This window comes from Helobdella robusta (assembly GCF_000326865.2).
Source record: "Helobdella robusta unplaced genomic scaffold HELROscaffold_3, whole genome shotgun sequence".
Taxonomy (NCBI): Eukaryota; Metazoa; Annelida; class Clitellata; order Rhynchobdellida; family Glossiphoniidae; genus Helobdella; species Helobdella robusta.
In genome coordinates this window covers 1,749,335-1,761,531 of record NW_008704501.1, presented here as the reverse complement: position 1 = coordinate 1,761,531, position 12,197 = coordinate 1,749,335, and the positions used below count along the sequence as shown (strand labels likewise).

At 32.5% G+C, this 12,197-nt stretch overlaps 1 protein-coding gene across 1 annotated transcript; it reads left to right on the top strand.

Annotated features, from left to right (window-relative positions):
• Window positions 1–3,520: 3,520 nt before the first annotated feature.
• On the top strand, window positions 3,521–4,324 carry HELRODRAFT_161149 (hypothetical protein; the record flags this gene model as incomplete). Its single annotated transcript, XM_009021102.1, has 2 exons — window positions 3,521–3,815; window positions 4,302–4,324. The coding sequence occupies 2 exons, from the start codon at window positions 3,521–3,523 to the stop codon at window positions 4,322–4,324; spliced, it is 318 nt and encodes a 105-aa protein (XP_009019350.1).
• Between the last annotated feature and the right edge of the window lie 7,873 nt (window positions 4,325–12,197).

The following is a 12,197-nucleotide window of genomic DNA, read 5'->3' as shown; positions in this document are numbered from 1 at the left end:
TTAATAAATATTGGATTAAGACTGTCAGAAATGCAATTATTGATGAAAATCACAGCATGTTCGTCGTTAGTTAACTTCCAAACCACAACCTTATCATTCACTGTAACTTGATAGGGCGTTATACAAATATATCCGTCATGCCTTTTCATTTAACTTTTCTGACTGGCTTGGCTGCAAGACTCCCCGACGACATGTTTTTCCATGTCGGGTCGATATTGTTCCTCACTATAATATATATATATATATAATAATATATATATATATGTATATTTACTTACATATTTATACTCGTGTTTGCGTATGTATATATTATAAAATTGCGTGTAAGTGCGTATTTTCGCGTGTGCTGATAAACAAGTGTTTGTATATCACATGCATATAGCACAAACCCGTGTATACGTTTGCATGTTACATGTACACATGAAATTCTCGAAATGTTTTGTTTTAGAGCATTCCATAACGGATAACATAACATAATGCTGAATGTATTTATGTCCTGTGCGCTTTCATTTACATGTGTTCTTGCCATAAATAGAATTAATCCAATATATTCTTGTTCTTACTATTTTAAAATTAACCTTTAGCAAATGAAAGAAAGTAAACAAACATGCACGCCTGGCATCGACAACATTTCAAATTATTATTAAATCTAAATTCCAGCGATCTGTTATACATCGCTCTCTCGCTCGGCACTTTTGATAATAAACATTCTTTGAGGGGCTGCTGGAGCGGAATTATGCAACCAGCGATTACATTTTCAAAAAATACAACTTCCTTTAATAAGCATAAATCAAAAACTTGTTCCTCGTTCGCTAACTGAAAGCCAAAATCGACAATAATGCAAAGAACACAAGAACGTGAGAGAGAGTACATAAAAGTGCGTTCAAGACGTCGGACGCCAAAGATAATTAAACGTGGGAGTGGCGTAACGTAATGCTGAATCTTTCCAACTTTATCTCGAGTATTTCATGCGCATAATGCTATTTATGTGTTTATACATTTTTGCAATCTTAACGTTTTAAAACAGAACAATCGTTGCTTCTTTTTCGTCGCCCCATCCAGCCATATTTCCGTCTGCCCCTCCCAATATCTCACAACATCAAAAGAAACATTTTTTCTCTTTCAAACAAAACAAATTAGATTTTTTATTTTCTGATAATTCAAACATTTTTATCACGGAAGAATTTTTATTTAACGTGAGATTAACAAATAATTTCATTCAATCATCATAATTCTAGTGTCGTGCTACTCGGCGATACAATTCCTAGCTTGCATGAAAATAGATGCTTAGATAGGGTTATCAAAGGAATTAAAACAGGAGCAAGCAGGCTCTTGTTTCTTTGTGAACGGAAATATTTAGAAAAAAAACTGGATTGATCACAAATTCTGAGATGAGACGTCACATTGTTTTTGTAAAATTTATAGTAATGGGCTAGTTCTTAAAACCGTTTGATGTGTTTTAATATTTTTTCTGTGTAATTAATAAATTAAAATCACGGCTCAACATAACAGAAAAAAACAAAAAATAAAGAAGTAGAATTGTGTTTTTGAATTTCTTATATGATTATCAGCTGACGCCAACTTAGATGCGTGTACTGTAAGTGTCTGTGCTTACGTATGGAGATAGCATAAATAACAAATGAATAAACTCTCTCTGGCGTCAGTTTTGGTGAATGTGCAACATGCTAACATGCTGGAAAGTTTAGGCAGACATTTGCCTATATCGAGTTTAATTGATAATATCTCGGTTCCTTTCTTAAGAGTTTGTTTACGAGTAGGTTTTGTATAACATCGCTGAACCAATTTGATACATAAACAGAATTTAAATGGGTAGTAAAAAACGATCGGATCAACAACTTTTGCAAATCTATTGCGAGCTGGAGCGAAGGAGGAGCGTGAATAAAAATCAACTTTTTCATTATTTTGTCAATTAAATTTTCATTCAAACGCATACGACCGCGTTCGTACGATGCTGATGAATAACAACACAGGGAACATCTGCAGCCTATATTACAACTTCATTATTTATTTTCATCTACTTTAAAACAGTTGTTCTCTCGCACGTACACACACCCAAACGCACGCACAAGCAAACGCTCGCACGAACACACACACACACACATATAATATGTGTGTGTGTGTGCTTGTTGTGTTTGTACGCAACTTAATCAATTTTATGAGAGCTCGCTGTAATACGACCAGTGTGAATGAGTAAGTTGGGTATGTGCATGTTTGCCTATGTATTTGTGTGTAAATGTATATTTGTATTAGTGTATGTATATATGTGTTGGTATGTATGTGCATGTGTTTTGATAGATATGTGTGCTGGCATATTTGTGTATGTAAGTCTATATATATATTTATCTATATGTGTATGTATGCGTACGTGTGTGTGTGTGTGTACGAATATATAAATTACTGATAAGTTTTTGAGTGTCTGTTTGCATGTATTCATGCCGATTGTTTGTTTTATAGGAAAGAAAGCAGCATGACATGACATGATGTCTTGTTTCTTGTGTGTTCATTTGTTGGAAAATATTTACCATTCAAACATTTCTTCTCGACATATCTACACAAACACAAAAACAGTCACACACGCGAACAAACACAAATTCGTTTTACACGTCTGTGAATATGTATACTTGTTTGTGTGTGCGTATGTGTGTATGTACGTTATGTTTTTCACATTATAATGAAGAAACATGTATGTATTTTTATGCTTATATCATTGCATGCAATAGATTGTTAGCATGTTGCAAATGCTATAAAACTTCATTGGTTGGGGAAGTTGTTTGTTCTGTTGGATCGTTTCGTGCCTATTTATTTCAGTTTCCGTTTTGTTAAATATCGTTTTGTTGCAATAAGTTTGTACAGTTACTGTTCTGATTTTTGAGAGTTTATTTAAAGATTAAAAAATTATTTTAAATAATTTTATTAACAACTTTGTAAAAATTATCTTCTTTTGTTATCTTATTTATACTATATTAATTTTATTTCATTAAGTTATTAAGATTTGAAATTTTATTTTTTATCATAAACATATTGTTTTTTTGATGGCCTAACAAGGCAGTCTGCTCGAGTTTGCTGTGCTGAGAAGGTTTGATCCAGTGTCACTTCAAATGAACTCTTCAACTTATTGAACTGTTTTATTCAACTCAGTTTATTTAGTTTATAAGTAAATAGATGAATAAATGAATGACTGAATGAATAAATGATTAAGTAAATGAGTTAAATTGAAATAAAACATAAATCATTAAAACACACAAACAAATAAATCAGTATATATAACATAGAATAGATGTATTTATTTATTTACACGTATAACATACACATTTCAGCTTGTTCATTTAATTCATTTAGTATTTTTATTTAAAATTTTTTTAGCTTTACCTTTAGCTCCGACATTGATTCTTCATTAATAAAAAACATCAAACCCTGCATAACAACAACCACATCACAACAACAACCACGTTATAACAACAACTACTACATCATAACATACATCAAATAAACGCCAAAAATGCAACTGCACATTTTGATAACGACAACAACGTTGCTTCTAATATTGGCCGGATCGATCGCGGGCCACTCTTGCCCGGAATGCGACAAATCCTCGTGTCCAACTCTCACTTCCTGTCCAGGTGGCTACGTCATTGACGCCTGCGACTGCTGCGACGAATGTGCCAAGCAGGTAAACGAAAGTTGTGGAGCAGGCCTGTCGTCCATCTACGGCAAGTGTGATGGCCACCTCGTCTGCAAGATCTTCGCTGAAGTCGGCCAGTCTTTGGTCGGAAATGAAATGGGCATCTGCCAAGGTTTGTATGTTTGCTTGTTCATTTTTTTGTAGGTTTGTCGTTTGTTTGTTTGTTGGCTTGTTTGTTAACTTGATTGTTTCATTGCTGTTTAAAGATTATTACAAGATTTGTTCATATGAATGATTGGGTGGTTGATTAATTGGCTCTCTTGTTGCTGGATTGTCTGGTTTATTAATTTACATTCTTTTATGTCGTTTTATTGCAAACATGTGTTGGATTTTAATTTAGTTTTCAGTTTCTCAGTACGTTACTGTATTCTTTCTACTCTTTGAGGGTAAATGCGAACGTGTGTATGTTTGTGTGTGCATATTTATGAGTATGTGTGTGTGTGTGTGTTGTGTGTCTGTCTGCCTGTGTGTAAGTATGTAGGTACAAAACAAGTTAACAACAGCAATTTCATTATTCGTCGCGAAATGAGGTCAAATGCTTTCGAATTGAAACTTGTATTCATTATGTAAGAAAACTCCCTACTTCTTATTTCTATAGCGTTTTCACACAAGTTGAAATAAATTAACTTAAAATTAATAAACCTGCTTGTGTTATTTGCTTGATAATGTAGGTTAAACTGAAAAGCATTGAGATATATGTATCAAGAAAATTTTAAAAATCTAATTATTCACCCCACATACTGAAATGTTTCGTGTTTCAAAATTTAATTAAGAAATTAACGAGGAAATTTTTAATAAAATCAAATCATAACTCGTTTTCTAACCTTATGCGAAAATAAATGGTACTGCAAAAATAAATTTTTTTTTGCAGAATATTTTGGGATATATAACATTAACCCAAATGAAGCATCAATCTTATTATTTTTCCAACATTGTCGTAAATTTTGTAACTCCTTGTAGCCACTGGACTGAATTTATTCTTTGCCTCTTTCAAATGTTTTAACATAGAATATAAAAATAATAACGACCCAAAGAGTAGATGAGAATGAAAATCATTAACAATTTAACATTAAATTCAACGTACAACGATAAAATCTACATAGAGAAAAAAATTGATTTCACTCCCACAATAATTATGCCTGTACTGAAATGTTGTGCAAGTCTGCATCATCGATGTTTGTTGTTGCATGTTTATTTTAATACTTCCGTTTAATGCGTTTGATTTCGTGTGGCAAGTTTCTCTTCACTGAGGTTTTTGTTTTAATTTTATAGTTTACAATTCATTTTATTTCATTTGTTTTGGTTTATTCATTTGGAGTATCTACCCCAAGGATGAAAGTGCGTTCCTGCGTTGATTTTCACAATGCAATAAAACAATAAAAATGCTATGCAGGCCTGTCTGACATAAAATATCCATTTGTGTGGAACATTTGGACAGTTAATTTCCATTGATGTGACATTATTTAGGAGCATGTGGTCTGCCTGCTGAGATCCACTCCATCTGTATGAAATTCATCTTGAAAAATTTCCCACCGATCAAAGAAAAAATTATTTGTTATGTGTTCGTATGATGTCGAACGTGTAAATTCTAAACTGCTGTCGCTAGATGCAAGACAAATTCACTGATTGGCAGATTTTTAGAACATAATTGGGAGGAAAACGTGTTATGTTATGTGTTGTTTGCTGTGTGTTGCATAATGTGTGTGCTGTTTGTTGTGTTTTGCTTATTGGACTGTTTGGCGTTGTGTTAAAGTTGTAGTTGTCAGCTGTAATCGTTGTTTTGCTGATTCCATGATTAGCGAAAAATTCAAATTATTTGTGGAATGTATGAAAGTTAATGGAAGGTTGAACACCAGATTTAAACTTGAGTCCGCTAATTGTTCTACTCTAGAGAGTTAATGATGAATAATTGATTTGTATCTGTGACTGTTTGTGTATGTATGTATGTATGTGCGTTTTCTCTTGCATACTTTTACATGTGTGTGTGTGTCTGGCCTGTATCTACTGAACGTTTTCATCTATAAGTGTTGAATGTACACATGTTTGTATGTATAAAGTTGCATTTCTAGTGCGTAATTCTTTTGTTGCACGTGCACACAGTTTTTAGGCATGTTTAAGCATTCCTAATTAATTCCAATGGATCGTTAATTTTAAAAAATGTAGCAATGTCAGAAATGTTTAAAAATCTTTACAAAACAAAAATTGTAATAAAAATTCCCTTGATAAGCGATATAAATAGACTCCACTTGTTTCGTCACCATAGCAATAAGTTCTTAACCATTATATAATAAATGTTATTGACTTTCCATAAGACGCTCAAGTCGATTGGTGCGAAAGATTTCTAATTATTGAAATTTTATTGCTAGCAACGTGTTGTTATCTTGCTTCGGAATGTGAGTCTTCGATTAAGAAAACATCATTCGTGTAGCTGTTTGTTTGTGCGTCTGTTCAAATTTGATGAGCTTCTAGTTCTGTTCCAGAGTGTCACTGCATCGAACTTGTTTCTAATTTCATTCGCTAAACTGCGAAGTTATATTTTTGTGTTTTGTTTTTATTTAAATACTAACTCTCTCTTTCTCTTTCTCACTTTCTCTCTCTCACATTTTCTCTCTCACATACACACTCTCTCTTTCACACACACACATCACACACACACACATATATATATATACACTCGCGCATTCTGCGAATACGAACAAATTGTTTGGCAATCAACAAAAAACGCAATTGGTAAGAGTGAGTGTTTCAGTGTTTCTCTGATTGTGGTTCTTGTGGAAATGTTATCATTTCGTTGTTTGGGCGGCTGGCTCCCAGATGTGGAAGGCTAGATAGATTAATAATGTATAAGATCGGTCATGTTCTGATAACATCTGGCTCTGAAATCTCACCTTGATTTTCTATTTACAGATTTGATCTTAATAAATTATGAACATTAAATTATTATCACGCCTTAAAAGAAGCCTTTGCCATCATCGACTGAATTCATCCACATTCAGAAATTATTTTTTATTGTTAATTCTCCAACTAAATGACATCGTGCATATTGAAGAGCACCAATTTTCTTACGGTAAATTATAACTTGTATGTTTTGCAAGTTGCAGTGTATTGTAGGGTGGGAAAGATGAATTGAGAACACGCGTGAGCGATAACCACCGACACACATCTAACTCGTTCAACTTCATTTTTTCCAATTTCATTTCATTCCAACTGTTGAACAGAAGATTTCAGAACAGACGAACGAGTGTGCTGTGCAGTATGCAGGCACCAGCGCGGACAACATCGTCCATACTTCGAAACGAACGCATCCATTTCATTGCTTGTAAAAAAAAATGAAATCAATATTTATCGACGTCCTTAGCATAACATCCAGTAACAATACCCAGACGTGCAAACGGTCAATAAAATTTAGAATTTTAAATATCAATACCCTTTCATTAATTTCGCATTTTTATATAGCGATGAGTTTTTTCAATCCAGATGTAGGGTCAGTCTTTTTATCAATCAAATGCTTAAGGAGTTTTTATTGACTTCGGCAGAGTGGCTTAGCCGGGGATTTTTAAAGAGAAAGACTTTGAGGTTTTTTAAAAAATTGATGACTTTTTTGCCCAATCCTAATTTTATTATAAATTTGCAAATATATAGTATCAGTTTTTTTGATACAAATTTGCAACATTTCATCATTTGAGAGACTAGAACGTTCAAAAATAATTTTTTACATGAATTAACAAGAAACTTGATATTTTAGATCTACAGCCACACATTTTAGTTTGCATCATATTTTCCACATTTGAATTATAAATAACAAAACGACATAAACTTATTTGGCCTGACCTGAAAATAACGGTAAATCACGCCAAAACAAAACCTCGCGCAAGGACTCGCGGTCTGAAATTGTTATGATAAATCATTGGAAAAAAAAGTTGCTTTCAAGCAGTGGGTTCATTTCGCTAGTTCATCACCATTATTTCCATTGACATCGCGTCATCATCCTTTCCAGTGTTGTCGTTATCACTTGAGTATCATCATGGTCATCATCATCGTCGTCGTCGTCGTCTTCGTGGACATGATCATCATCATCAACAGCAGCAGCAGCAGCGCTAACATCTTTACAGTAAATTGCGTCATAAGAAAGGAATTATTCTCCACAATAATAATAATAATAATAATAATAATAATAATAAATATTAAGCTGGAGCAATATAAAAACAAGTAATACTAACGTTAATCCATAATAACAACGACAATAAAAAAACAACAACAATAATAATAATAATAAAATAATAATAATAATAATAATAATAACAGCAGTAGTTGTATAGACGTTTTTATTGCTGTTTGTTAGCATCGGATATTGTACGAGCGAACATTTAAAAACAGAACTGTATCACATTATATGATATCATATCATATGGTATCACATCATTTCATATATCATACAATATAAATACAGATATATATATATATATATATATACATATATATATATATATATATATATATATATATATATATATATATATATCATATCTTATCATATCATATCCAAATACAATGTAGCACATTACTAGCTGAAATATGATATCTTTATATTACTAATAACATTTTGTTTTTGAATCATCATAACGACATCCCAAATACGTAAATTAATTCATATTATTATTTTTATTCTCCTCATTATTTTTATTATTAATATTGTTTTATTATTGTAATCATATTATTGCTATAGTTGCAGCAAAAACAAACAACAACAAGCAAACAAACAGCGAACAAACAACCAAACGAACGAACAAACGAACCAAAAATACACACGAACGAACAAACAAACAACAATATGAAGCATAGATGCAACAACAGCACAACTGGTTTCAAGACGCCTGCTTGTCAAATTTCTTTTTTTTTATGCCGCGGTTTTATCTTCTATTAATAAATTACGATCTCTCTCTCTTTCTTTCTTTCCCTCTCTCTCTCCCCCTCTTTACAATCGTTATCATAACCAATTTATTATTATTTTTATTTATTTATTATTACACTTTATTACGTCATCGTCATCATCGTCATCATCGTCATCATCTTATTACACGTGTTTTTATATCATCTTTTTACGGTGCTCTGATGATAATGATGACAAAGGTAATAAAAATAATAATAATAAAAAATATTATTATTGTTATTATTATTATTATTATTAGTAGTAGTAGTAGTAGTCATAATACTAAGACGAATGGCAACTAAAAGTGATTTCTAGAAAGTAATGATCGTAATTGTGATGATGATGATGAGGACAGTGAACAAAACTGATTACTTAGACATTCACATTAATTCTGACAACGTTAATGATGACAATGTTGATGGTGATTATGATGATGATGATGGCGGTGATGATAGTGATGATGGTGATGATGAAGTTAAGAGGACGATGCTGACCAGGTGAGGTAAACGATGATGATGATGTTATTAGAGTGATAGCAATGATGACGGAAACGACAATGATGATCACTGTGGTGATGATGATGATGGGGTCACCATCATTAACCTCACTGCTCAACATCATCCTCTTGACTTCCTTATCACGATCATAATCATTACCATCGTTATTGTAACTAACGTCGAAATCATCACCATCATCATCACCATCATCTTCATCATCATTATCATCATCATCACCATCATCTTCATCATCATTATCATCATCATCATCATCATCATCTTCATCCTCATTATCATCATCATCATCATCATCATCACCTGCCAGGCTGCCTGCCTATGGTACTTAACCTTTAATCACATCTGATTGCACGACTAGCTCTACCTTGTCATATCACTTCCCAACTTTTCATTTCAGAACAATTATTTATTTCACTCGACGTTCGTTTATCTATCGAAAGTTGGTGAAATGTTTAATTGCCCCGTTATCATCATGAACAGAAGTTCTGGCTGTCTCCATCTTTATGAATTCAAATATTAAAATGCACTTGTTTACTTAGTCATTCTAAACGCTCGTGTGCATGCATGCATGTGTGCATGCATGTACGTACATGTGTCAATGCATGTAGGATGTATGCATGCATGTGTATGTATGTATAAGAGTGTATGATGTCTGTGTGCATGTACGTGTGCATGTACGTGCGTGCGTGTGAATGTATGCATTTAGGGACGCAAAGATCACTGCGTCAATGTTTTCGACAGTTGATCGCACGAGTCAAGTCTATGTATCATTGTTACATTTATACAATAACCATGTATGTTAGAATACATAATAATAATACATAATTATAATGATAATAAAAATAGTCATATATATATATATATATATATATATATATATATATATATATATGTGTGTGTGTAGTTTATTGTTAATTTTGACAAATTATTGAACTTCTTGCACTTAGTAAAGGTACTCAGAGCAAGTATTTTTAAAAAACTACTTATCAATAAAATTTTTGACAAAATATACATACATATAAGTACGCTATGTATGTTTATTATATATTATATTATTATTTTTATGTAATTTTTCTTATATAATGAAAAATCACGACTATTCATTATAATAAATAACATCATTGTACACTGCAGCGATAAAGTATTATGTACAATTTGTTAAGTACAAATCGTTTGCTTGTTTGATTATTTGTTGTACTGCCGGTCTGATGAGCTTATGTAGAGTATTAATCTTTCATAACAAGATCGTAACGAGGTTCATCTACATCTAAATACTGATCAACATAGATTGTGCTGTTGTACATTTATTAACTAAATTAACATAAGCTTTTGTTGTTTTTGTTTTGTTGTTGTTGTTGCTGTTAATGTTGTTGTTGTTGTTGTTGGAGATGTTGATGCTAATGTTGATGTTGTTGCTGCTGCTGTTAATGTTGTTGTTGAAGATGTTGATGTTAATGTTGTTGTTGTTGTTAATGTTGTTGTTGAAAATGTTGTTGTTGTTGTTGCTGTTAATTTTGTTGTTGAAGATGTTGATGCTGATGTAGATGTTGTTGTTGAAGATATTGTTGTTGTTAATGTTGTTGTTGAAGATGTTGATGTAGTTGTTGTTGTTGTTGAAAATGTTGATGTTGAAGATGTTGATGTTGTTGTTGTTGCTGTTAATGTTGTTGTTGTTGATTGCTGGATTTGTTTTATATTAAGTGAGTTTATGTGAAACTGGAGCCTCTAGTATTAATAACTTGATCATACTTACATCTCCACACCACAACAATTAAAATTCTCAACTGGTTGCTATGGGGTGAACAACGTATGGTGAAATATTGGAATGGTGGAGGATTGTTACTTGGAATGTTATGTTATTTCCAATTGATTCAGTACATGTTTGCCTACATACGTCTATATCATTTTGAATGTGTTCACTTGTACACAATTGAACACATTCTTTGCTTGCTATACTATCTGTTGTAATAACATTTTAAATGCTCTGAATATGAAGAAGTTTGTAAATTATCATCACCAGAAGTCATCAACTATCATCATTAGATAGTCATAATTTCCTATCATCACCATCTTCACCATGATCAACATCATTAAATATATTTCTTTTTTTGGTGGTGGGGGGTTTCTTATAATGAAGCTTTGACAAACGCAGAACCGCTTGCATGTCATTCAGCAATTATGACAAAACTTTTGTGAACCATCCTCATCAAGTACTTGCTATACATACGATGTATGTAGACGCAAGGCATAAACATGATAGTCTTTGAGTTTCGCTCAGATAGTATTCGAAACAGGCTATCGCGTAATAACGGCCTGAAACATGGCACCTCTACCGGCTGAGCTAACTCGCTGACTACATCGTCACTATCATCACATAATCAACATCATCGTCACCATCATCGTCAACCCATACCGTCATCATCACATTTTCTCACCATCACCACACAATAAATAGCATCATCGTCACCATCCTCATCATCATTGTTTGCGTACGAAAAATTGATGATTTTGTGATCATTTGTAGTCCTCACATGCATTTGCATGATGATGATGACGACACCAACAGCTGGGATGTTTGTAAAAACGTATGTATAATGTTGTTGACAATGATGATGATGGTGATTGTGTGATGATGACGATGATGATGATGGTGATTGTGTGATGATGACGATGATGATGATAACGTTTATAATGACGATGACGTAGACAATAATGATTGTGTGATGATGACGATGACGATGACTGGACTTGATTATATTAATAAGTGATTTATAGATTTTAAATGCAAATTTTTTTCAATAATAACGTTCCTGTTGAATAATTAAAACCAACCCATTCATAATAAATTAAGGTTTCTATTATTATTATTATTATTATTTGTAGTAGCAGTAGTAGTAGTAATAGTAGTAGTAGTAGTAGTAGTAGTAGAAGTAGTAGTAGTAGAAGTAGTAGTAGTAGTAGTAGAAGTAGTTGTAGTAATAGTATTAGTGGTAATTGTAGTAGTAGTAGTAGTAGTAGTGGTAATTGTAGTAGTAGTAATAGTAGTAAT